At 48.1% G+C, this 27,587-nt stretch overlaps 1 protein-coding gene across 2 annotated transcripts; it reads left to right on the forward strand.

Annotated features, from left to right (window-relative positions):
* Positions 1 to 52: 52 nt before the first annotated feature.
* On the forward strand, positions 53 to 26,850 carry SCAMP3 (secretory carrier membrane protein 3). 2 transcript variants are annotated; one of them, XM_054994334.1, is made up of 9 exons: positions 53 to 156; positions 7,769 to 7,846; positions 10,524 to 10,652; positions 12,575 to 12,695; positions 12,791 to 12,919; positions 14,850 to 15,009; positions 16,075 to 16,176; positions 20,401 to 20,518; positions 24,732 to 26,850. In XM_054994334.1, the coding sequence occupies exons 1-9, from the start codon at positions 100 to 102 to the stop codon at positions 24,876 to 24,878; spliced, it is 1,041 nt and encodes a 346-aa protein (XP_054850309.1). In that variant the 5' UTR covers positions 53 to 99; the 3' UTR covers positions 24,879 to 26,850. The 2 variants fall into 2 exon arrangements, with proteins under 2 accessions (XP_054850309.1, XP_054850316.1); XM_054994341.1 differs by having other exon boundaries at positions 10,527 to 10,652.
* Positions 26,851 to 27,587: the final 737 nt, after the last annotated feature.

Below are 27,587 nucleotides of genomic sequence, written 5' to 3' on the forward strand. Positions count from 1 at the left end.
GGTGACGCGCGCTCCCCCGCCAGCCAATGGGCGTCCAGCGTCTCCCCGTCTGGCCGAGCGAGCGGACGCAGCGGAGCCCGTGGCAGAGGGAGGGCAGGCATGGCCCTGAACGGCGGGGGAAACCCCTTCGAGGGGGACCCGGGGAATCCCTTCCAGGTGCGTCGGCGGGAAGGGGCGGGGGTTTCCCTCCCCCTTGGGGAACTGCGGCTGCGGGGCACTTGGAGTCTCACCCCGGTTTCTGATCCCTACCGGGGTAACTGGCGTTTGGTGGGACGTTTAACCTCAGTTCCTGCGGGGTAAGCCTAGGCCTGGGGTGGGGTGGGGGGAACCTAGTTTCAGTCCACCTTCTGCTTCTCCTTCGGTGCATATTTCTCTGGTAAGGTTGCCAACTCCTGGCTGGGAAATTTCTGGAGATTTTGGGGGGTGGAGCCTGGGAAAGAGAGGGAGGCCAGTGGCGTACAATGCCATAGAGTTAGTTTTGCCAACCTCCAGGTGGGGACCGGAGGTGGGAACTGGAGATCTCTTGGAATTTAAACTGATCTCCAGGCGACAGAGATCAATTCCTCTGGATAAAATGGCTGCTTTAGGGGGTGGACTCTATGGCATGATATTCTGCTGAGGTTCTCTCCCAAACTCCACCCTCTTCGGGCTCCACCTCCGAAATCTCCAGGAATTTCCCAACCTGGAGCTGGCAACCGTACATAGAGTCTACTCTCCAAAGCAACCATTTTCTCCAGGGGAACAGATTTCTATGGCCTAGAAATCAGTTGTAATTCTGGAAGATCTCCAGGCTCCGCCTGTAGTTTGGCAACCCTAATTTCCCATTTTTATCCTTCCAGGATAAATGCAGAAGTGGAGTACTTTGATTTTTGCCCATTGGTTCCAGGTCGCTGGGTCTCTTGCAACCCTACTTCTGGGGCAGATGAATACATCACCTGGTGGTAAACAAACATGTTGGTGTTTCTCCTGTACTTACATTTTCAGGGGTAGCTGCAGCTAGCAAGACCATGGAGAGTAATGGATTAGGGAGCAAGAGCTCCATGATAATTGTAATACAGCTTGGTGGTAGAGAGTTTCCTCAAGTCTTAAGTGTCTTATGGCAACCCCTGGTGGAGTTCGCATGGCAAGAAACAATCAGAAGTGGTTTGCCATTGCCTGCTCCTGCAACCATGGTCTTTGTTGGAGGTCTCCCATCCAATCACTAACCAAGGCTGACCCTGCTTAGCTTCTGAGATCTGATGAGATCCGGTTCTCCTTGGCTATCCAGGTCAGGCCATAGTAAAGCATACAGGACTTGGTTTTGTTCTTTCCTTTAATCCTTCCAGTCCTCAAGACTCCGTTCCTGCACCATTGCTGGGATAGGACTAGGTTTTCAATCTTTTGATTGCATTGATTTACATTGTGTAAGCCGCCTTGAGTCTCAGTAGGAAAGGTAGATTACGAACAGAAGATCAATAACACATTTTTTTAAAAAAATTCTTTGCTGTTTTTCTGTTGAGATCTATTTCGCCAAGCCCTCCCGGATTCTGCCTCCATTTCAGTTGTACAAATTAAGCCTCCTCCTTACGAGGGCCCTGCCTCGAACTGGTCTCTGCCATGAATTCTGGCTTCTTTTACTACTTCCCCTAATCTTCAGCTGAACTCTAGTTGCCTAATTTTTGGACCAGCCCTGAAGACGGTGACTCCTTAACCTTCCCCAGAAATGAATTGAATCCAGGGTCGTATATACTGCATCTTGTTAACCAACTTACCTCCATTCCTCCTGAGGGATTCCCCCCCTCCCCCCAAAGTCCTGAGGTAACCCTAGAAGAGGGGTAACTTAACTGCCTTTTGATTCCTGCCCCTGAGTTTGAGGCTATGGGATATGTTCTTTCCATGCTACTGGAATCACACAGCACCCTTTCCCCTAGAGATAAATGAAATAGTTTGGATTTCTCCTATAGCAACCCTTCCAAGTCTTTCTGGAGATGGCGGTCTGGATGTGGTTAGCAGATGGACCTTTGGCTTGACCCTGTCATGTGGTTTTAATAAAGTATTCGATAACCAGGGTAATGCCGATCGCCACTTTGAGGCCAGAAAGCAATTTTCCCCAGGCCAGTTTGGCCGGGGATCCTGACGGTGTTTTGCCATCTTCGGGGCAAGGAGCAGAGCGTAGGCTTGCCAGCCTCCAGGCAGTAGCTGGAGATCTCCCGGAATTACAACTGATCTCCAGGCAACAGAGATCAGTTCCCCTGGAGAAAATGGCTGCTTTGAAGGGTGATCTCTATGGAATTATATCCCCACTGTGGCACCTCCCCAAACCCCGCCCTCTTCAGGCTCCGCCCCCCAAATCTCCAGGAATTTCCCAGCCTGGGCCTGGCAATCCTAACAGGGGTCACTGGGGGTCTGGGGAGGAGGTAGTTGTGAATTTCCTGCATTGTGCAGGGGGTTGGACTAGATGACCCTGAAGGTCCCTTCCAACTCTATAATTCTGTATACCTGTTAACCACGATGTTCTGAGGCAGCCTGCTTCTCAATATCAGATGCTGTTTTGGGCTGCGGGCATCACTGCGTAATCCGCCTTGAGTCTCAGTAAGAAAGACAGACTATAAATAACAAAAATAAATCCCAGAGGCAGCTGACTGACCACCGCTGGAAACTGGACACTGGGCCAGAGGGGTGTTACGTGGGGCCTTAATCTCTTTGAATAAAGGTTGCCCTGAGCGAGAGGAAGTACGGCATTCTTTATAGGACATTTTCCTTTTCTGACTGAATTTTTTTCCTGTTTTTGCTCTCCGCCTTGAGTCTCGATGAGAATGGCAGACGCTTAAGTAAAAAAAAAAATTGACATAAATAAACCGTAGTCTGGCAGTAACCAGAACTGGCCTAACTGGGGTAATGGAATATTCTGCCCCTTTGTAATAGAGCTCACAGGAGCTTAACTGCGCTCTCCACCCTCTATTCTTGAATTACCCCTTCTTAGGGTAATTCAATTTACATCTCTTTTACTCTCTGTCTTTGGTATTTTTTAAGTTAGTTGCCACGGCAGCCCCTCCCCAAGCTGCTGCAGGCTCCCCCCCCCCCCGTTGCTGCTCGGAGGCAATCGAGCCGCCTCCATTTACGTTGTGATTGTAAAGGAAGATCCTTTCAGGGTTGCAGATATTCCTGGAATGCTGTCCCCATTCTTTGCCCCGGCTCCTTGGCGGGCCTTTGTCCTGGCCCCAGTCTGGAAGGCCGACTTTTCTGTCCCTTAGCTCCTATGGGAATGAGTAACTGCCCTTGGTAATGTTTGCTTTGGGCGGGGAATCGGTGTCTCGCTTCTCGAGGGGGTTTAACGCCTTTTTGGAAGTCTCCCTCAGTGATCCGCCAGCTGCTCTCCCATTCCCATTTGTGCGTGAATGAGCCGAGAGTGCTGTATGCGCCTTCTGTACATGCTCAGAGGCACTTGGGGGTTTAATCGTGGCTTGCAATTCCGGAGTTCCAAATACCGAGGAGACGTTTGGGGTAGACGGGGGTCTCATATGATTAGGTGTCAAGACAGACTGGTGGAGGGGGCCTTTGTATTTGTGCCACGTTTGTGGGTTTCCTGGAGTTGTTTGCGTTTGGGCGGCAGGATGCTGGATTAGGTGGCCCTTTGGCTTCATCTTGCAGGGCAAGTTCAATAAAGCCTTCAGTAACCGGGCCTAACGATACTTATTAACCATGTCATTTAAGAGTGGATCTTCCTTGTGCTGAGGCAGTCTACCTCACGGTACCGACACTATTCGTGCCTTCTTTGTGATGTCCCAGAGGCATCTTGCTGAGCATTGTTGGAAGCAGGACGCTGGGTTGGAGGGAAGTTTGCTCTTCAAGGTTTAGTCTGTAATTTCACACTTGAGAGTAGGCCACAATTTCCCAGATGAGGCTAGTTCTTGGTACTTACTCCTTTCATGTAAAGGCAAAGAAGCCCATGCTGTGTCATGGTTAGACTAACTAGGATTTGTGAGGTGAATTCAGATCCTCACTGTACCACAAAGCTCACCGGTTGATATTTTTTTCAGCCAGTCATACCCCTTTTGGGCTAACCTCCCTCACAGGGTGGTTGTGAAGCTAAAACAATGTTAAACGCTTTATCCCGCTCTTACTATAACAGACCTGATTTTATCCCACTCTTTCCCTCACAACAACCCTGTCCAATAGTTCACCCAACAAGTTTGAGGATTGAGGAGAGATTTGAAATTGGGTCCCCCCAGAGCTCTGTTGGGACAGAGTATGGGGAAACAGAATGCTTTCCCATTGACAAAGGTGTCAAACAAGGACGCATATTATCTCCTTACCTGTTCAACTTCTGTGCAGAGTATATCGTAAGGAAAGCTGGATTAGATCTAGAAGAAGGTGAAGTGAAAATTGGTGGAAGGAACATTAACAGTTTGAAATATGCAGATGACACCACGTTACGGGCAGAAAATAGTGAAGAAACAACTAGTAATGAAGGTTAAAGGAGAAAGCGCCAGGGCAGGATTACAGCTGAACATCAAGAAGACAAAAGTAGTAACTACTGTGGAATTACACAATTTTAAAGTTGACAACGAGGAAATTGAAATTGTACAAGATTTTCTATTCCTTGGCTCCGTCATCAACCAAAAGGCAGACAGCAATGAAGAAATCAGAAGAAAATTGAGACTTGGAAGAGCCGCTGTGAGGGAGATAGAGAAGAGCCTTAAAGATAAAGATGTCTCTCTGGGAACCAAGATCAAAACCGAGAGTGAAGAAAGCTAACGGGAAGAAAAGTGATTCATTTGAAATGTGTTGCTGGAAGAGAGGTTTGCGGATACCATGGACAGCCAAAAAGACAAATAAGTGGGTACTAGATCAAATCAAGCCTGGATTCTCCCTTGAAGCTAAAGTGACAAAACTGAGGCTATCATACTTTGGTCACGTTATGAAAAGACAAGATTGTCTGGAAAAGTCAGTAATGCTAGGAAAAGTGGAAGGGAGCAGGAAAAGAGGAAGACCTAAAAGGAGATGGTTTGATTCAGTAAAAAAAGCCACGTCCTCCAGTTTGCAGGATCTGAGCAAGTCTGTTAACGATAGGACTTTTTGGTGGTCTTTCATTCATAGGATTGCCGTAGGTTGGAGGTGACTTGACGGCACATAACACACACACACAAGAGCTCAAAGTGCGACAAGTTGCAGTTGACTTTTGCAACCTCATCAAGGCAAGAGAAGGACAGAGGCCACTGCCTCCGTCTGCGAAGTAACCTTGGACCTCCTCCCGTCCCAGGACTATCCAGGGCTGGCCTCCCCTGCTTGGCTTCCAAGATTTGACAAGATCAGCTAGCCAGGGCCATCCAGATCAGGGTAAACTGAGGGCAAGGACAGACATGTCAAGGTCTGTTAAGCTACCAATATCAGGGCATAAGGTTGGGGAGAAAAAATGATTTCTCGTATGACATTAAAACTTAGGGCTGATCCGCAAAACCGACCAGCACTAGATTTCAGGAAAAAGGAAAGTCACACAGTGCAGCATCTGTGGAACTCCCTGCCGCAAAATGTGACAACGATTCATGGCGTTGCTGTTTTTTTTTCTGATAGCCAAGCGAGGTGAATTGATTTACCGTGATTCTATCCTGCCTGTCCACAAAAGGGTGGTAAACAGGTTAAAAGATAAAAACGGCAGTATCGTAACACAAACAGGCCTTAAACTCCACCCCACCCCCGGTTTTAAAACCCGACTCATAAAACCCAACAAAAATCAACAAGAGATTGTACGCCAATAAAACAGCAGTGAATCATCAATTCAAAATGTAGAGTTGGATCTGCTCCACAAATTTCAGCGCTTTCCTTTTAACAGGGGAAGCTCCCTGTGCTGGGGGCGGGGGGTGTCGCCGTTCGCAGAATGGATCCGTGGGAATCGGCCCATAATAAAATAAGCAGTAGAAAATGGTCAGGAGCCCTAATAGCCCAGAATAGCCTGGTCTTGTCGGAGCTTGGAAGCTAAGCAGGGTCAGCCATTGTCAAGACTTGGATGGGGGACCACCAAGGAAAACTTGTACAGAGGAAGGCAATGGCAAACCAGCTGTGCTTGTATGTTGCCTAGTTCCATTACGTCGCCTGCAGGATGTTGCGCTCTGCAGACAAGCAACTCCTGGTGGTCCCTGGCCCGAGGGACATCCGTCTGGCCTCAACCAGGGCCAGGGCTTTTTCTGCCCTGGCCCCGGCCTGGTGGAACGCTCTCCCGCTGGAGATCCGGGCCCTGCGTGACCTGTTACAGTTCCGCAGGGCCTGTAAAACGGAGATGTTCCGCCAGGCCTTCGGCTGAGTGCCAGCGGGTGTCCTCCTTCTTCCATCTAAGACCACCATTTCTTCTGGGGCTGCCCTCGGCCATCTGCTAGGCCGGAAACGGACCCAATATTTGTTTAAATAGCCTGCTCCTGGACTATTTTAATGACTTTTAAAAAATCATTATTGATTTTATGTTTTTGTGACTTTTAATGTTTTTTAAAAAATATTGTTAGCCGCCGTGAGCCCATCCGTGGGGAGGGGAGGGGAGGGTATAAATGAAATCAAATAAATTAAATAAATAAATAACGACCCGATGGGGTTGCCACAAGTCAGCCATGAGTTGCAGGCACGCTTTACCTTATATATATATAAAACCAAACTAATAGTAAAGAGGGGATACAGAAAGAAAAAATGGGATTAGATAACATAATTGTGTAAATCAGATATAATTATATATAACAAACAATATTCCTTCCCAACATCCCCTTCTTTCAATTTTTTTAAGACACTATGAAATACAATGGTACTTACTTGTATTGGGATACATTTATATGCAGCTTTTTAGGTTTCGAATTTAATAACTGATCTGTTTGGCATCTACATAGTTGGTAGAATAGAACAGTCTTGGTGAACTTTCAGAACTATAATAAGGGGGCCAACTGACGCAGGGAGTTTCTCAGCTTTGGGGCACCTGCTTTTTTCTGCTCCCCAATCTCGCTTTGCTGGAGATTGGTACATCGAGGAACTCCATGTCCGAGAATAACATGCCTCTGAATGCTGAAGAAGAGGGGAGGGCTCTTGGATTCGGGCCCTGCTTCTGGACTTCCCAGAAACATCTGGCTGGCTGCTGTTGAAAACAGGAAACTACTCGTGATGGAACTTTGCTGACTCCACAACCTCTTGCGTGCCGATTGTGCTGCTAATGGCTGGAGGGGAATTGGGAGGCACCGGCTTTATTGAGCCAGTGGGGTGTAGTGGTTAGAGTGTCGGGCTAGGAAGAGCTGGGTCAGATCCTCGCACTGCCTGGGTCAGATCCTCGCACTGCCATGGGTCAGATCCTCACACTGCATGGGTCAGATCCTCGCACTGCCTCGGGTCAGATCCTCGCACTGCCTGGGTCAGATCCTCGCACTGCCATGGGTCAGATCCTCACACTGCATGGGTCAGATCCTCGCACTGCCTCGGGTCAGATCCTCGCACTGCCATGGGTCAGAACCTCACACTGCCTGTTTCTCTGTGACCGTGGGCCAGTTTCTTTCTCCTTCTCAGACTGATCTACCTCACAAGGTTTGTTTTGAGGATACAGCAGGAAAGGGAAACACTTTTGTTCCTTGGATGAAAATAATATTTTAGTTTGTCTGCTCACAGCTACAGGTTTTGCCTTTTTCCCCTTTGGCTCCTGCTTGACTTTTAAAGGTTTCCTAACAGCCTGGCTTCCTGGATTGTCCGCAGAAGGGGCCACCTGGGTGGGCGTTCTTGAGCATCTTGTTTTTGCCATTTCAACTCTCGTTCCTCTTGTTCTTAGGACCCTGCCATCACCCAGCACAGACCGAGCTCGGAATACGCCACCTTGGATGTCTACAATCCGTTTGAAAACCCTGGGGTAAGGGGGTGGCTGAGTGGCTTGGTTTGGCTCCAGCTCATGTGGGGTGGGGAGGTCAGGAGCGATGTATCGGGGCACTTTGCATAAGACCTGTTGGTTTCAGCCTGGACACTTATACTGGGGATATTCTCTGGGTGGTTTATGTCTGCCCTTGAAGACTGCGGTACAGAACTCTGTGGCCAGAATGTTGACTGGAGTGGGTCGTAGGGACCGCATCACTCCAGTTTTGTTCCATCTCCACTGGTTCCCAGTTTGCTTCCTGAACCAATTCGAAATACTGGTATTGACCATTTATTGACCTGAACCAATTCAAAATACTGGTATCGACCGTTCTGGAGGCCTCACTTCAAAAAGGATGTGGCCAAAATCGAGAGGATGCAGAGGAGAGTGACGAGGATGATCGGGGGTCTGGAGACTGAGCCCTACGAGGAAAGGCTGAGGGCCTTGGGAATGTTTAGTTTGCAGAAGAGGGGGGGACATGATTGCTCTCTTTAAGTATTTGAAAGGCTGTCATTTGGAGGAGGGCAAGGAGCTGTTCCAGTTGGTAGCAGAGGGTAGGACTCGAAGCAACGGGTTTAAATTACATGCACAAAGGTACCAGCTGGCTATTAGGAAAAACTTTTTCAGGGTCAGAGTAGTTCAAAAGTGGAATCAGCTGCCTAGGGAGGTGGTGAGCTCCCCTTCGATGACAGTTTTCAAGAAGAGGCTGGATGAATCTTTGTCAGAGATGCTTTAGGCTGATCCTGCACTGGGCAGGGGGTTGGACTAGATGGTCTGTATGGCCCCTTCCAACTCTATGATTCTATACAGCCTATACAGCCTGGGCCTGCCGTACTTTAAGGACCACCTCTTCCCATATGAACCTACCCATCAAATTTGGTCGTCTTCGGAGGCTTTGCTTTGGGTACTCCCCACCCTCTGAGGCTAAACGGGTGACAACCCGAGAAAAGGCCTTCTCGATCATGGCACCAAAAGTTTGGAACTCCCTCCCCAGAGCATGCGTCTGTCTCCCTTTACTAGTGCCTTCCACCAGCAGGCGAAGAGGCTTTTATTTTATTTGATATACCCTCTGTAACTCTTATTGGCCCACTTCCATGGTTCTGGCATTGTGCGTTTATGTATATTTTTTATTGAATTATTTTATGTATTATTTTCAAATGTTTTAGCGTTCAAATGCTTGCTGCCTCAGGGACCCTATTTGGGAGGAAAGAAAGCATAAAAATGTTTTAAATAAATAAATAAATGCCTGCTTTTAAAATGGACGTCTACCTCCATGAGGGCCAGAAACATGAGTGGGCTTTTTCACTCAGTGAAAGCCATTTTCTTCCTCCAAACCCCAGGACATTTACCTAATTGCATGTGGCGTTGTTCCAAAGCTTTTGGTGTGCGTGTACATGTGTGTGTGTCTGAGACAGGGTCTCCTAAGAGAAGATTTCTGTTCCTCGTGTGTTGGGGGTGGGTGGGACGTAAGTGGTTTTGTTTCATTGTGCAGATCGCTTCGGAAGCAGCGGCAGCCACTTGGGTTGCGTGAATAGAGTGGGGAGTCCTGGGTTCAAATCTCTGCTCAGCCATGAAGCAGAAGGGCAAAAAAGCAAGCAAAAAATGCACCGTGAAAGCTAACAAAGTGAAATAAACTCTATTGGTATAGTAATTTCCGGCTGCGCAACAACAGTCTAAGGCATCTTATTATAATGCATCTACAAGGTCACATGTCCTTTGGAAGACAAGCTTAACAGCAGACCGTATGAATAAATGTGGACTTAAAGTGACCTATGCTTACAATGCTGAAGTGCTAGTGCCTTGAGTATATAAATTTATGCAAGACCAAAGTCTTAATGAGACAGAGTCCAATTCATTTCTAGGAGGAGATGTTCCAATGGTGGAGGAGTAGTAGAGGTGTAACTGCAACGGGGGTACCAGTATTTCCTTCCCGTTTCTGTATTCCTTTCTCTGGCAGTTATCACGAAAGCCGCTACTCCATGAAAAAGATTAGCACTTTAGCATTGTAAGCATAGGTCACTTTAAGTCTACGCTTATTCATATGGTCTGCTGTTAAGCTTGTTTCCCAAAGGACTTGTGACCTGGCAGATGCATTATAATAAGATGCCTGAGGGCCAAGCTACAAGTGATGAATGACACTTGAACGGCAAGTGTATTTCTCCCTGTTCACTTGCCCTCCACTCAATCCACTTGCCGTTCAAGTGTCATTCGTCATGTGTAGCTTGGCCCTGAGTGGAGTGCAAGTGGAGTGCAAGTGAACAGGGAAGAATACACGTGAGTCTGTTCACTTGCCGTTCAAGTGTCATTTGTCACTTGTAGCTTGGCCCTTAGAGTGTTGTTGCGCAGCCAGAAATTACTATACATCAAAACGTGCGTCAATTTGCAATATTGACTGTTTCTTTGTATTTATTTCTTGATACACTGTACATATACCAATAGAGTTTATTCACTTTGTCAGCAAGGTTTTCAGGGGGCATTTTTTGCTTGCTTTTTTGCTGTTTATCTCCGTGGTTCTGTCACGCGTGGATTGGTTAGTCTGTGAAGCAGAAGGGGACAACCGCACAGGGTGGTTGTGATGAAATGGGGTGGGTGAGAGAACCGTGGGCCGGAGCTCTTGGGGAAAGGAATAAGACGGAAACGTGACGGGCTTTTGATGCTCCTCCCATCTCTTTCGCAGCAGCGTCCCCCGCCTCCGTATGAGTCCCGGCCCTCAGCTGCTGTGCCAGCCCCGCCAGCTCCTGCTTTACAACCCCCCAGGAAAGCAAGCCCCACAGAGCCCAGGAATTACGGCTCCTACGGAACTCAGGTATCGCAGAAGCCTCCGAGCGTGTGTACGGATGCGATCTCAAAAGTTATTTTTGGGAGCATGGGACTTGGCTTCTCGGTGAGGCTACTCTAGAATCGTCTCGAACGCTGTGCAAATTAAGGAATTATTTGCAGGGACGGGGGGATTGGCGTAGCGTCGTGTCTCAAGAGGTCCCTGGTTTAAACCTGGCTTCTACTTGCAATTTACCTGCCCTCAGTCTTCCCTCTGCTCTATGGGGAAGATTAGTATTGGCCTACCTTACAAGACTGTTGTAATAACAACAAGAACAGCAACGATAACAACAACGTTCGATTTATATACCGCCCTTCAGGACAACGTAACGCCCACTCAGAGTGGTTTACTAAGTGTGTTGTTGTTATCCTCACGACAATCACCCTGTGAGGTGGGTGGGGCTGAGAGAGCTCTGAGAGAGCTGCGGCTGACCCAAGGTCACACAGCTGGCTTCAGGCGGGGGAGTGGGGAATCAAACCTGGCTCTCCAGATTAGAGTCTTGCCGATCCTAACATCTACATCAAACTGGCACCAAAGGGCTACACCAAGATTTGTGGTTTTGTGGACCCTGAAAGGCCTGGATAAATACTCAATAATAATACGAGATGTAGTGCAGCATGGGTTGCGTGCCAGTAAAGGCTGCATTCTGCAATCAGTCTGTGCTTATACGAGTAGGTGAGTCTTCAAATCAGTTGTTACATAAAATGATGCATTTTGCTTGCATGTGGATATGGGAGTGGGAGGGGGAGTCCAGGGGGAGGATGGTTGTAGAGTCAGAGGAGGGTCTGGGAGACCGAGATTATTTATATTTATTTATTTATATTTCAATTTATATACTGCCCATCCCAGGGGCTCTGGGCGGTGAACAGTTTAAAATCGATAAAAACAACAACAATACTAAAATCAATATACAAAACAATAATGAAATAAATTAACCAAGTGCAATGGTGGGGAGAACCCGCCCCACCATTAAAATCTCCACTCTGTTCCTTGGGCCAACCAGTCTGTCTCTCAGGCTGACCTACCTTTCAGGGTCGTTGTTAGGGTCGGAGGTGAGCGGAGGGGACTGTGGAGGAAGGACAGTATAAAAATGTTGAGGTGGATCGAAAGAAGATCCCTACTGCTGCGCTCCAGATTCTTGAAAATTTTGCTTGGCTGCCACTTTGGCTTCTGAGAGTAGAAATGCTGTACCTGATAATCAGTTTCTGTGCTTACAAGATCCAGAGGAGCGAGCCGTGTTAGTCTATAGTTGCAAAAGAGTAGAGAGGCCAGTAGTGCCTTTAAGACTAACCAACTTTATTGTAAGCTTTTGAGAACCACAGCTCTCTTCGTCAGATGCATCTGACGAAGAGAGCTGTGGTTCTCGAAAGCTTATGCTACAATAAACCAACTTTATTGTAAACTTTTGAGAACCACAGCTCTCTTCGTCAGATGCATCTGACGAAGAGAGCTGTGGTTCTCGAAAGCTTATGCTACAATAAAGTTGGTTAGTCTTAAAGGGGCTACTGGACTCTTTACTATTGTCCTTACAAGGTAGATGATAAAGTTGCCCCTCTTTGGTCTGATTTGAGGTTTGTATCTTTTACGGGTGGAAGATTCTCAGTTTCCTCCTCCTGTGTGCCTGTCCCGTGATGGTTGAAAGATGCTTTACAAGTATCAGGCTTGTGAATTACACCTCCTGCTCAGAGCTTGAGATTAGTCAAACACTTTGGTGCTGCACTGAAGTGCGCTGTGTGGTAATACCTTTCGTGACCACCGTGTGGCACCACCTGCTCGTTTTGCAGGGAGGAACTCTCTTATGCGAGAGAACGCCTGTCCTGGCAGAGAGCCCCTTTTCCCATTAAAACAGGGGAGGAAATGTTTGCTTAGACCGACTCCTCTCCCACCCTAATCTCTCTCTTTCCCGCTAGGAGTCAGCTGCAGCAACCACCGCGGAACTTCTGAAACGCCAGGAGGAGTTGAACCGCAAAGCCGAGGAGCTGGACCGGAGGGAACGCGAGCTGCAAAACGCTGCCGCGGGTGGCACTGCGGGTACACCACCACCCCCCAGCTCAGAAATCCCCAGACCCTTCGGCCGGAGTGTGGGCACACGCATCTCACCCTTTTTTCCTCCTCCGCCTTTGCAGCTCGACAGAATAACTGGCCCCCACTGCCCTCCTTCTGCCCCGTGAAGCCCTGTTTCTATCAGGATATTTCGGTGGAGATTCCTGTAGAGTCCCAGAAGACTGTCACCACCATGTACTACCTCTGGATGGGTGAGTGCCGGAGGCTGTGGTTCCATGGGGGGGGGGGGGATCACCCGCTTTGCATGCGGAAAGCCCAGGGTTCAGTCCCAGCCATCTCATAGTTTACAAAAAAAAACAAACCCTTATGTTGCTGGACAAAAAGAGCTCCTGTCCATTGGAAGCTGAGAGAACTAGAAGCTGAGCTGGATGAGTAGCAGCAGACAGTTTGAGGGGGTGGGTCTCGGTGTCTAGAGCACCAGCGGTGCGTGCAGACAGTCCCAAGTTCAATCCCAGGTTTCTCCGCTGTAGCAGGTGTTGGGAAAGACTCTACAGGAAACTGGAGATAGGCTGCTGGTCAGAGGAGATGACAGGTGTGATTTGGTATAAGGTACCTTTGTTGGCTTAAGTGAAGGCTGGGGCCGGGGGCAGCTTCTCCAGGATCAAATTTGGCAATAGGACTTGGTGTGTGTTTTCTAATTCAGGTCAGAGTTGGTTGCTGGTTAGAATCATAGGGTTGGAAGGGACCTCTAGGGTCATCTAGTCCAACCCCTGCACCATGCAGGAAATGCACAAATACCTCCCCCCACCACACACACACACAGTGACCCCTGCTCCTTGCCCAGAAGATGGCAAAACACCTCCAGGATCCCTAGCCAAACTGGCCTGGGGAAGATTGCAACCTGACCCCAAGGTGGCGATCAGCCTTACCCTGGGCAAGTAAGAAGGGGTCACAAGAACTAAGCACTGATGTAACCCTTCCTGCCCTCCCTCTCATGATGGTTACGTGGTAACTCGTGAAGGGCCCGAGTGCCTTTTGCTGTCTGCGTCAAGCTACCACGGCGATCGTTTTAATGCATCCGACTTGGTGGCTTGGAACACTTTAGAGCATTCAAAGTCCTATACATACTTAATTATCACAACAGTCTTGTAAGGTAGGTGAGCAGCATTATCCCCATATAGCAGATGGGGGTGGGTTTGCGACTGAGAAGATTGGGTTTTGACTAAGGCCTGCTCATGAATTTGTGGCAGGTGGGATTTGAACTGTCTGTGTCCTGTCATAACCTTGGCTGCTTTCTCCCCCAACCCCTCATTTTTACCATCTTTCAATCCAAAGCAGAATTCGAACTGGGTAGCCAATAGAACAGTGAACATATTAAAATGGTGTAGAAACACCCAGTGATTTTTTTAGAAGGGAAAGCGGCGTAAAAAACTAGCATAGCCCTGAATCTTCAAGTCTTTTAAGAAAATCATTTATCTTCTAAGGTAGTGATTCTCAAACTTCTTGAAAGGACACCCTTGTATAAACTTCGTCCACTTTTAGAACCTACTACCCTGGTGCCTCTGTGCTGCTTTCTTTCCTCCCCATTGTAAAACTCGAGAGTCTTGTGCCATTTAAACGCAGAAGAGGGGTGTGTGTGCGTGTGTGTAGTATCTACAAAACATTTGTTAAGCAATTGGCTGTACTTCAAAGTTGTTTTGCACACCCAAATTTGCCCTTAAGTTTCCCTCTCAGTTGGCTCTTTCACCACCCTCTCTCCTGGCCTACCAACCTCCACTGCAAGAAAGTTACAACTTGTTAGGGGCAGGGAGCCCTGACCTGCCATTTGAAAACCACCGCTCTCGATGAAAAACCCGTTCGCAAAGCTTTTTGGAGTTAGCTTGGCGGGTTCCCACAGCCTAAGCTGTCAGGTACGGTTTCTGGGACAGTCTAGGAGAAAAGAAGCTCTTGGCGAAAAGGAAAGATGCTGCCAAGGGGTAATGAAAGGCAATTTAAAAGGAAGAATTGAGAAATATCCAAAGTTGGGATGCCCCCGATGGTAAGGAGTTTAGTCTGGAGGTTTTGCGGCGCAGTCTGGAGACAGCTGCGTCAACTGGTGGGGTGAGGGCTTGGTTGGATTTCCCCCTGTGGTTTGTGTCACAGGCTTCAGATCCTCTGACCCACGTCCTCTTTCTTCCACAGCCAGCACTGTGACCCTCTACTTCAACTTCCTGGCCTTGCTGGCCTGGTTCTGCGTGTACAGCGAGGGCGGCTCTGGTTTCGGCCTCTCCATTCTCTGGGCTTTGCTTTTCACCCCCTGCTCCTTTTTGTGTTGGTATCGGCCCATGTACAAGGCCTTCAGGTACTGCCGTGGTGATTGGATCATATCTCGGTGGGGCTGTGGGCTGGTCATGAATCGAACACCTCGGGGGATATGTTAGGTGGGTGGCCATGTTGGTCTGCAGTAGAACAGCAGGGTTTGAGTCCGACGGCACCTTAGAGAACCAACTTTTGAGAGTCAGAGCTCCCTTCTTTGGACACTGAAGAAGAGAGCTCTTACTTTTGGAGAATCTTGTTGCTGAAGAAGGGATCGCTGTCTCTCAAAAGCTTACACTTGAAGAATCTTGTCACTGAAGAAGGGAGCACTGATGCTCAAAAGCTTACACTCAGGGAATCTTGTTGCCGAAGAAGGGATCGCTCTCTCTCAAAAGCTTACACTTGAAGAATCTTGTCGCTGAAGAAGGGAGCACTGATGCTTAAAAGCTTACACTCGGAGAATCTTGTTGCTGAAGAAGGGAGCTCTGACTCTCAAAAGCTTTCACTCGGAAAATCTTGTTGGTCTCAGAGGTGCCACTGGACTCAAATCCTGCAGACCTAGAAGGTAAGTGATATCTGATAAAGAAGGCAGTTTGGGCTACAAGGCGTTGTGGTCCGACTTAACTTCCACATCAGGGCATCCCCAACCTCCAGGGGTGTTGGGAAGGTGGGAAATTGAATAGTATAATGAGACAAGTTTGCTAAAAATTCCCCGGAGGACTTAGCTAAGCCTGGGGACTTTTCAGATGTTAGCTTCCTTGGCAAACTTCAGGACATGGTTTTATCGCCGATTGCTGCATTTGCAAACGATTGCTGTTCTTTTCTTCGTTCCTTTTCTGCCTGATTCCATCTCATCATGTGCTCCCTGCATTGCAAGACCTTCGGACAGTGATGTTCACAATTATTTTTTTTCATAATCTTATACTTGTATGTCAGCCTACTGAGGGCCCACCTCATGCATTTGGTGAAGTGGGCCACAGTCTGCCAAAGCTCATATTTGAGTAAAAACTTGTTCTTCTGTAATGTGCTACAATTCTTAAGTTTTGTTGCAACTGACAGATGCTGTGACTATCCCAGGATTGCTAATGGTTGTGTTCTCTTTTCTCTCCAGGAGCGACAGTTCTTTCAACTTCTTCGTCTTCTTCTTCATCTTCTTTACACAGGACGTGGTGTATGTTATCCAGTGCATCGGCATCCCCGGCTCAGGGTTCAGGTAGGGGAACCCCTGTATTTTCTTTCACCCTGCCCTGGATCGTGTGTTACGTGTTTGCCTGGAAAGGGGAAACTTGGGCGCGCCTGAAAATGTAGCATCTTCCATTGGGTGGACTGGAGGAGGCCTGTATGCCGTAATTTCTCATGGTTGGAAAGCTTGCTGCATGCTGTCAGACTTGCAAGTCGATACCGTAAAAGATTTCCATTTTTTGTTATGTTTAAAAAGCAAGTTTCTAGTCCTTGAGGCCGAGAACGTAGGCTTAGTAGCGTGTGAGCAGAAAGAAATCTTGAAAGCCGGTGAAGGGAGGAAGGGAGAGCACACGGAGTGCTTGTTTTCAACTGCTGCTCTAGTGTAGCAGTTAAGTGGTTGGGCTGTGAATCAGTGCTCTGTGGGTTCAAATCCCACTATGCCCATGAGCTCAGCAGGTGACCTGGGGTAAGCCACTCTTTTCAGCCCCAGCTGTATTGTGGAGATGATGGGAATCCTTATATCTAATAGTCAAGGGCTGGCGCTCACATGTGGTGGGAGGGACGGATCACACAGTGGGGGCAGTTAGGTTGCCAGGTCCCTTTATCCTCCTGGTGGGAGAGTTGGGACCTGGTGCTTATCTTTTGCGGCGCTGTTTTCAATCTTCGCACATAGTTCGCACGCGCGCTCCAGTGGCAGCATGATGACATTACTTCCGGAAGTGATATCAGCACACCAGGTGCGTGGCGAAGTCATTTCCATAAGTGATGTCATCATGCCCGCTGCAGGAGCACTCCTGTGCTCAGCACAGCTCCGATTTGGCCAGTTTGGGGCCTAAATTGGCCCCAAACGGAGCTCAGGGATGCTCCTGCGGCAGGCGCGGGGATGTCATTTACAGAAGTGATGTCGCCGCGCCGGGTGGGAGCGTGCATACAGCACGCGCTCCTGAGGTGCCTGCTGGTGGTGGACAAGCTCTGGGAGTTTGCCCCCTCCCGCCAGTCTCTAGGCGATCAGCGGATGAGGGGGCAAATCCCCAGGAGTTTGCCCACCACTGGCGGGCACCTGGGAACCCTAGGGGACAGTGATGGGTACGATTCTCCATTCTGTTGCATCCCTAGTCAAATCTGATCCGAACAAATCGGCGCAATCTATCCTAGAGTTCTTGGTCGTTTTTGCTTTCTGCTCAATGTCCCATTTTAGCACAATACCAGAAGGCCCGTCTTCACTTTTCAACAAAGTATTTTCTTTTCCCGTCGGTACATGTTAATTTATTAATTAGCACAACATATGCTTAACTGTGCCTCGATGGTTAGAAGATAATCTCTTGTTTCCAGAATTATTTAATCCTTGGTGTCCTGCCCTTCTCTCATCTTTTAATTGCCCTGATAAAATCGCTCTAGAGTTTGTGGCAAGCTCTCATCCAAAACAGTAGAACGTGATCACATTTCTACCTTCTATGGAGAAACGTAACCTCTTCTTTCTTTATACTCTTGAAGTATTTCTGTAAACTTCCCTTCCCTTCAAAAAGCATCTTCCACCTGTATTTTCGGTGAACTTCCTCAATTCCCCTCTGTATACTCAGCTTCTGCCAATTGGCTCTCAAAATGACTTAAGTCAAAATTAAATATATATATTTTTCTCGTAGAATGGGGTTCTCAGTGGTAGGCATAATGGGGACTGGTCGGGCGGCTTCGTTTAAGCCAAGATTACTTTCTGATCAGTGGGGTTTTCTGTCAATATCTCAAAAGTTAGTAAAACTTCTTCGTCACTATTCTGATAGGAGTTCCGTTATAAAACTTTCCCCTTTAAAAAAAAAGGGTAAATCAAGCAAGTTTTGGTGTACCTTGTAGCGACCTGCCCTTCTTTAATAAAATCGATACATCAGAACATTATATTTAACCAGTCCATGGGACATAGTTATCCTGAGAGAATTTTAAATTTTTTTTATAGATTGTTAAGGAGAGATGACGCAGCTGTTTTTTTTTAATGCTATTGGACATAAGTAGTTGATGGAAAAGGAGGAGGATGCGAAATACGCACAAAATTTGGAGAACCTGGCCGTTGCAATTCGTGCTCTGCTGATTGTATCCAACTTAGATTACTGTAACGCTCTCTACGTGGGGCTGTCTTTTGAAGACTGTCCAGAAGCGTCAGCTGGTCCAAAATAATAATAACTAAGAATAACTGCGCTTATATACCACTCTTCTAGACAGATTAGTGACTCACCCAGAGCGTTGAACACGTTAGTGTTATTATTATCCTGACAATGCAGCTGGGGAGCTGGGGCTGAGAGGAGTGAGTGGCTTCCCCAAGGCCATCTACTAAGTTCATGGCAGGAGTGGGATTCGAACCAGTAGAGTGCTGATTTGCGGCCGAACCACTTAACCGCTGTGCTACAGCAGCTCTCTGGCTTTTGTCAGGGGCAGGATACAGGGATCGTGGATGACATCACTGCCGTGCTGAAAGGTCAGATTTGGTTGCCTGTTTGTTTCTGGGCACAGTTTAGAGTACTGCCTGTTTTAATGGTTTGGAGCCCATGGCTGGAAGCGTCACCTTCTCCTGTCCTGTGCAACCTTCAGGTTAAGATTCTACTTCCCAAGTCCTGCTCTCTGCCTCTGGCTGCAGAGGTGAGGCGGGCAGCGGGGTGTTTTCAGTGGTGGCCTCTTGCCTTTGAAAAGCTCTCCCCCTTGAGACTCACCTGGCGCCTGTTTTAACTCTCCTTTTGATGCGAGGCCAGTCCATTTCTTTTTTCGTGCAAGCTGAAGATTCCATCTTGTTGAGCTGTTTTTGTGGTGTGATTTTAGCTGGAGCTCACGGATATCGTTTTGCGCTGCTCTTTTATGCTGGCTTGTTTTAATACTGCTTAATTTTTATGTTGTGGTGTTCATGATTTGGTTGCGCTTTGTGAACCTCCTGAAGGCAGTCTCTGGAAAAGAGCCATATAAATTCTCTAGATAAAATCGGCAGAGTAGGATTCTGCGGGTAGCCTTGAACCCTACCTGCCCTTGGTAGGAGATCCCTGTCAGTCTCAGATTGTGTAGGTTGATACGAGTTAGGAATAGTCTAGAGCAGGGGTCATTTTGTAGAAAAAGAGCTGCAGGAACTCATTAGCATAACTCATTAGCGTAACTCATTAGCATATGCCACGCCCCTTGCCATCACTGGAAGTGTGCCATTAGCATGACTGATCTGCATATGCCACACCCCCTGACATCACCTATCCTGGCTGATTTGGACCCAATCCTGGCCATTCAGGGCCGAAATTGGGCCCAAAATGGCAAAAATGGGCTGAAAATGGCCGAAAAGGGGCCCAAAATGGTCAGGATCAGGCCGCTGCTGAGTGGGAGAGTGATCCACCACCCGTCAGAGGCCCAATCCGGGCCATTTCGGCACCAATCCTGGCTGTTTGGGGCCTGATCCTGGCCATTTTGGGCCCGAATTGGGCCGTTTTGGCCCCCATCCAGGCCAAAATGGGCCCAAAATGGCCAAAAATCAGGTGGGCGGGGCCACCTGACATGTGACCTTTTTGGAGAACTACCGGAACTGCATTCCTTCACGTTCCCCCTCAAGATGAACCCTGGTCTAGAGGCTTGTAGAGATCCTCCAGTTCTGGCAGCAATGAGGCTGAGAGGCCTTTGGGAGAACTCAGTTGCCAAAACTCCAGGATTTAATTCCACTCGTGGTGGAGGGGTGATGCCTGAGGGGTGTTGGTGGACGCTTCGGATAGTCAGGGCAGCAAGCAGTTGCTGAGGACAAGATTCAGGAGGCTGCCAGGAGAAAGCAAATGGACCATTGCATGGCTCTGATGGTGTTCTGGCACCCATTCCAACTCTGGCCGTCTCGGATATACTGCGAAGTGGTGTTCAGGAGAGCCCGGAAACCTGCAAAATGTCCTCTGCTTGAGGAAGGGTTTGGAAGCTTTCTTTCCAGTTCAGTCTCCTGTTTGATTCGACCAGACTCCTGTTGTTTCATTTTTATTGTTACTGTTCATTAAACGCTAATAACAGCATCAATAGCATTCTTAATAAGAGAGCGGATGTTATCTAGCCATTGAGCTATGCATGGATGCTGCTACCGGCACAAGGAGCAGGAGGAAGGCTCCTTGTGCCAGTGGAAGGCTCTGTGCTTAGCTGAGTGTTTGGATCCAATGCAGGGTTCCCAAAACTGCCCGGGAGCGTGCGATTTGTTCATTGCCTTGACCCGTCCTCTGAGCACCTTTCTCTTCTCGCATCCCCCTCTGCCCCCCTCCCCTTGCAGTGGCTGGATTGTGAGTCTCTCGGCGCTGAAGGTGAATACTGGCGTGGCCATTCTCATGATGCTCGTAGCCACGCTCTTCACGGCGGTCGCGGTGCTGGGTGTCGTCATGCTGAAGCGGGTAAGTGCGGGAAGCATTCGGGGTTGCGTTTCTTGTTCTCTAACCTCCCCCTCTGTTCACAGGGCTGCCAATTCCTTGTGGAAGCCTCTGTGACCCTTGGGGCAGGGCGGGTGTGACTTTGGGCCTGCCCCACTAGTTACTCTTGCAGGGATAGCCACCCCAGTCCTCCTAATTCTGGGCGCTGACCGCAGCCACTCCAGCAAACAGATTGGGAGGGCGTGCTTCCCTTTCGTTTGTGAGACTAAAGCTCTACTTTCTCCTAAGGCCTTAAATTTCAAATCTCTGGTTTCGTTCTAGGGTGTACCCATGCCCAAGTCAAGAATTCCAGACTCAGCTTAAATAAAAATAAGCATATTAGTTTAAGGATTAGAAACGAGCAAGAGTCCAGTAGCACCTATAAAACCAACAACACTTGTGGTAGGGTATGAGCTTTTGTGAGTCACAGCTCACTTCTTCAGATACTTCTACTGCTACAGACAGACTAGCACTGCTGCCCATCTTGATCTAGCTTAAGGAGTGTTTGCAAAAAGCATAAAGCGCTCTGACACAAGCAACAGACATAAAACAAAGAAATCTGGCTTTTGCTGCATAACATCTGCCTATCTAAAATTTAATTGGGGCTGAATCGGGCTGCTGCAGGAGTGCTACCGAGGCCGCACAATGGGCCCCGGAGTGCTTCTGCGCTCCACAGCGGCCCTATTCAGCTTGAACAGGGTCCAATTTGGGCTAAAAATTGGCCTACTGCAGCATGCAGGAGCATGCTGTGCTGCCCAGGAGCATGCCCTGGGAGGCGTGTTCCCCGGCTTTCCCCCCTGCTGGCCAGGTAAGCAGGGGTAGAGGGTGGGAGTGGGAGTGGGGGATCCCCCGCCCCCAGCAGGGGACGGGCAACCCTAGGACATGCTGAGGAGAAGAGAATAGAGAAGTGGGTGAGCTGAGAAGCCATCTTTTTTAGGCCTCAAGGCGTCACCTGGCAACTGAAGAGCCAGTCAGGGCCAAACTGTTAATTAGCATTTCAGCCATGTGAAAATCTGGGGAGTGAACATGGAGCCTCTCTGAGAACAGCCTCCCAAGGTCGAATCACTGAGGAAGTCAGAGACTGCTCTGCAGGTGTGACTAACCAGCCCAGCCAGCACATGCTTGAGCTAGGCCAGAATCCCGACAGCACTTACACCTCTGAACCTGCGCTCAGCCATTTTGATCAAAACCTGGGTTTGGGCTGATCGCTTCCTTACAACTCTCCTCCTAGCCTCCTTGAGAGGGTTGTTGTGAGGATAAAACAAAGACGAGGAGATCCGCGTATACTTCCCTGATCTTGGAAGAAGGGTGGATTAAAAATGAAAGAGTCTCGTTTTTAAAACAGTGTTTACTTATTTTGTTTTATTCCCTTCATTTATATCCTGCCTTTCTCCCCGTTAGGGATCCAGGGCTGCTTCTGTCAGTCTCCTTTCCTCCATTTTTACCTTCATACACCCCTGCGGGTTAGGTTGAGAGTATGTGACTGGCCCAAGGCAAACTTCTACAGCAGAATGGATATTCAAACCTGGGACCCCCAGATCCTAGTCTAAGCACTACACCACGCTGACTTTTATGGAAGCTTGTATGGATTCGTCTTCTGTAAAGTCAGGTTAAAAATTTGCATTTAAAATTTATATTGTAAGCTGCCTTGAGATCCTGCACATTAGGAAGGCAGCTAATTAATTAGTTATTTTAAATAAAATAACTAAATACAAATTCAATAAGCAAGCCATTTTTCACTTTTACATTAAGGTACAGGGGTGGGGTAGGGTAGAGCATTCCTCCAGGGGGAAGTTCGATCTTCTCTTCTACTATTGTCGATGAAACTCCTTTCCTGCTGCTTAAAATACACAAAGTGTGTCATACTGCGAGTGTCCAGAATGTGTCATTTGGATCAGAATCCAGCTTCCTAGGATCACTGGATCTTTCGATCTGTCAGTCTATGTCATTGATAGTCCACCTTTCTTACTGAGACTCAGTGCGGATTATATAGTGTGTGACTAGCACAGTCAACATCAAGGACATTTCAATAAATAATGCCATAGGGTAAATAAATGAAAGTTTACAAAGACATAGCATTAGCAGGCGCCCGATACAGAGTTTAAGAAATGCTGTGACAGAGCATAAGCAATTCTAGGACTGACATTAGACTACAGAGAACTACTTAGTGGGATCATACTTAAATCAACAGGTAGTACATAAGAGTGCATACTCAGAGCGACAGATAGGATGTAAGCAGGGGTCATTTCGTAGAAAAAGCTGGAGGAACTCATTAGCATAACTCATCAGCATATGCTACGCCCCTCACCATCACCGGAAGTGTGTCATTAGCATAACTGATTTGCATATACCACACCCCCTGACATCACCTATCCCGGCTGTTTTGGACCCAGTCCTGGACATTCAGGGCCAAAATTGGGCCCAAAATGGCAAAAAGCGGCTGAAAATGGCCGTAAAGGGGCCCAAAATGGTCAGGATCGGGCCGCTGCTGAGCGGGAGAGTGATCCACCACCCGTCAGAGACCTGAGCTGGGCCATTTTGGCCCCAATCCAGGCTGAAACGGGCCCCAAATGGCCGAGAGTCAGGTGGGCGGGGCCACCTGACATGTGACCTCTTTGGGGAACTGCCGTAACTGCGTTCCGGCGCTTTCCCCCTCGAAATGAGCCCTGGATGTAAGAGATGTAGCAGTGAAGCAATTCAGCCATCCTATCTGAGTAAAGAGCCCTTTTGAATAGTTCAGTTTTGCATCGTTTGTGGAAAGGCAGGTTCATTCACTTGTTCATCTTCCAATGTTATATATGCTGTCCAAGTGCTAGCCCTGCCTTTCTACTTTCTGCACTGGACAAACAGGTCAGTCCCGATGCAAAAGAATAAATGGACATAAATCTGACATTAGGCAGCACAATATCCTCCCTTGTAACTCCACCCACCTTTGGCTGAGATATAAAGGCTCAAGGACCTCCATTCTCATTAGTTTCTGAAAAAGGGAGCTCTGACTCGAAAGCTTACATTCTGCGAATCTTACTAGTCTCCAAGGTGCCACTGGACTCAAATCCAGCTTCCTAAAGATTCTCTGTTGTTGTTTTAAAAACCAGCAAAGCAAGTTTCTAGTCCTGTGTGCCAGAGAGCCTGTGGGCAATTCCTGCTGTAATCTGAGAAACCAAGGGAGTGTTTGGGCTTCATCCCCCTGGAAATGTGGGGGAGGAATTAGTGGCTCTCTAAAATTTCCTCCGTTTGATGAGCAGAAACAGTATCAATGAAATACAATAAAGAGAAATGGAGCAATAAAGAGAATAAACACAATAAAGAGAAACGGAGCAAATTCTTGAGACCGGTTTGGAAGCCAGTTTTTGAAATGCAGGTGGTTCGGGTTTGCTTAATGTCACCTGCATGCTTTGAAGCCTCTTTTTGCGGCCCTAAGGACTAGAAGCATAATTTGTTTTGCCAAATTAATATACTATATGTAGGTTGCAGATCTTGGCTGTCGATGCAAAATCCTGATTTTTAGCTGCCTTCACCCTTAGCTAAGCGCACCCAGTCTTGCTTCCGGCTTGGTATTTTCTACAGTTCCTTACATGTGTTTGTGGGTAAATAGTGATGTGCAGTAGCATTGAATCAGCTTTTTAAGGGTAAATCAGTCATCAAGCAGTCCTGTCATGGGTCAAATCCAATTGGATTTTGCTGCAGCAAAAGTCTTGGAAAAAATTGGATCTCTTTTTCACAAGAGGCGAGGGTTTTGTCTGGTGTCGTCTGTAACAAAATCCCTGAGCCAGTTTCAGTGGAAATGTTGCTTCCCGCCCCGCCTTGCCAAAAGTGAATTATTTTTTCCCAACCGTGTTGGCACCAAGAATTTCAGTCTCGGAATGCCAGCAGCTTTCCCCCCCGTTGGTCAGTTTCCATCCATTTAGCAAGAACGAGGGAGATGATTATTTGACCAATCGTATAACACAGTTGCACTGAAAAGAAGAACAAATAAAACGATTTGGAATTAAGATCAGATACAATTTAATTTCCGAGACCTGAATATCATCAAACAATACCTGGGCATGATGTGTTTGTTTTTCCCTCTTTACCTCGCAGGGTTGTTGTGAAAATTAAAAGAGGCACGGCATCCACGCTGCCCTCATCTCATTTTGAGGAAAGGCAAGTTAAAAAAGGAGCAGCCAGTTAACGTTCTCCCTTCTCCTCCTTCCCCCAGATCCATTCCCTCTATCGCCGCACAGGAGCCAGCTTCCAGAAGGCCCAGGAGGAATTCGCAGCCGGCGTTTTCTCCAACCCGACAGTGCGCACGGCGGCCACCAATGCAGCGGCTGGAGCAGCAAGCAGTGCCTTCCGTGCCCCGTAGAAGTTTGAGGCAGAAATCAGCGGCTGCTCTTCCCCGCGCCCTGTCCTGCGCGGGGCAGCTTTCGTGGAAGCAGAAACTGAGTTGCGCGTTCTTTTGCTGTCGTCGGAATCTTTCCCTGTGCTGATTAGAACGCTGCCCCCCCCGCCCCCTCCAGTTTCAGCATGGGATCCGCACTGCCCCCTCTTCTACATTCTTCCCGGCGAAAAACTTCCCCTCTTCTTTCCCAGCCCCAGAATTGAAGGCACGGGGTGGGGCCATGTTGTCTTTCCAGGTGATGTGGAGTGTTGAGATCTGTGCTCGCTCCCATCCTGTCTTCCCAGCTGAGGTCAGGTGAGGAGAAGAGGCAGGAACCTTAATCTGTCCCCTCTCCCTTCCCACGCCCTCCAATTTCACGGGTTGCATTCGAGCGGTAGCCACGTGCGGCTGGCTGGGGGGGGGGGGCCTTCATCTCCCGCAGCCCTCTTTCAACTTTTTGTGCCACCTCCCCTTCCCTGCCAAGCGTTCCCTAGCATGACCTCCTGTACCTTGGGTGGCTGTTCAACAGGCTGAAATTCAGCCAGTGCTTCTCTTTTCGTGGCACGCCCCTGCAGAGACGAGGCGAACCCTTGTGGGATGCATGCCCGTCGTGCAGCCGTTCCTGGTGCCGGAGACTTTCTGCCCAGGAGCTATTTTGCATCAGAATCTTTATTTTTTTGCTCCACGTACGAAGAGGGGGAGCAGTGGTTTTATGGTCCCGATTCTCTACGAATCGTGCTATTCTTGGATGCCTGTAGCTATACCCCATTCCTGTCGACTTCCCTTCACCAGGTGTGTGGTGCTTTCAGCCACCACCAGGAGGCAGTATTGGTCTGCTGTCAACCTTAATTTGGTGCCAGCATAATATGCCAGGGTGTGTGTGTGGCATGATTGTTCTGTGTAATGCCCAACTCTGAGACAGGTTTTTCTTGCCTGTCCTTGTCTGTTGTCTTTGTCAGCCTTCTGTGTCACCATGTCCTGTGGAGGTGGGGGTGTAAGGGGGCTCTCAGCATTTGATCTCTCTGCGCTCCCCCCTTTTGCATCTCTCTGTGACGTTCAATGTCGCTTTTGTCCATAACATTTTGCCTTACCGTCATGCGCAGTGTCTTCCTTTTCTTTTAAGGCAGCTGGTTGTTGCCCAGCCACTAACAGGGTATTTCCTCTTTCACCTCCCCCCCGCCCCATATTTTGCATCTGTGCTTTATTCAGTGTTTAAGAAGCATTCTGATAAATTACTTTCTCTCTCTTACCCACAGTGACATTTTTGGCATTTATGTACCCCTTTTGGGGGCGGGGGGAGAACCACAAAAAACGTTATCCTAGAGCTAGCCTCTTCTGTCTGTGCCCCCCCCCCCCCGGTTGAACCGTAAAGCTGCTGTAGATTGTTCCACCCCCCTTTTTGAATAACTGCTGTCTTTCTCCTCTCTGCCACCTCTGTACATATGTGCACCCCTCCCCCATTTTAAAAGATTTGTGGCACTGGCATGCCCCCCTCTGTGGAGGTCTCGGGTCCTCTGATTTAGCAAAAAGGACCCCCTCCCACCCCTTTCACCTACCTGTTTAAAATCTGTGTCCAGTCTCTCTGCTATCAGCCTCAGTCAGCAGCCCCCCCTTCCTGGTTTGAACTTCCTGTCTGATTTTAACTTCCTGTCAAGGGTTTGCTTAGTCCTGTGCTTCATTCCATTTGCCCCCGAACACTTACCGAACCCCTCAGCTTTGCTTTGTGTCCCCTTTCCCTTAACTGGATCTGTACTTGACTTCTGATCTCTTCCTGACTGACTTGATGTCCCCTCCCCGGCCCCCCGCCCTCAAAACACGTCTGATTTTTTTCTCATTTCTTCGTTTTGTAATGTATGTTGTGGGGGGGGGCTGCATTTATTTTATTTTTCTTTTGCTGTGCCAAATGCAAAACTACTTAATGGGATTTTATTTAAGGAATAAACTACATTTTAATTCACAGATTTCTGGATTGATGGGTTGTGGGGGGGGGAAGCCATAATCTAAAACAGGAAGTGGGGTAAGGGGAGCTGAGAATTCAATGTGTTTGAATTTACTTTATTTATGCCCCACTTTTCACCCCAATCGGAACCTTTACATTATTTGTAGTCTGTCTGTCTTGCTGAGACTCAAGGCGGATGACGTAGAGTGAGTCCGTAAATGCCTTACAGCGTTCTCTTCTCTACCGGCAGGGCTGGTATTACTAGCAGAGAGATTCAGCTATGTATTTATCAGGATTTTAAAAATGTATTTACATTATTTATAGTCCACCTTTCTCACTGGGACTCAAGGTGGGTTACAGTGCACGTCAGTACAGTCGACAGGAAGTCTGATAGGGTTTGGATTGTGGGAATCTGGCACCAACCAGAGATACGTCCTCCATTCGAATATCGCCTCTGTCCGAATGCCACCTGTGTTAAAGGCAGAGAGTTGGTCCTACCTTGCAGGGTGGTTGTAAGGATAGCATATTTTTTTAAGCTCCATTTTGAGTCAAAAATTAGTTCCGGAGAAGCTCATAGCAATTAAAATGAACACAAATATCAACCAAATTATAGCAGAAAAGAGCAAGAGTCCAGTAGCACCTATTAGAGTAACAAAATTTGTGTTAGGCTAGGAGCTTTCATGAGTCATAGGGATCTAAAGAAGTGAGCTGTGACTCATGAAAGCTTATACCCTACCACAAATTTTGTTAGTTTT

The sequence above is a fragment of the Eublepharis macularius genome, chromosome 1 (genome assembly GCF_028583425.1).
Source record: "Eublepharis macularius isolate TG4126 chromosome 1, MPM_Emac_v1.0, whole genome shotgun sequence".
Lineage (NCBI taxonomy): Eukaryota > Metazoa > Chordata > Lepidosauria > Squamata > Eublepharidae > Eublepharis > Eublepharis macularius.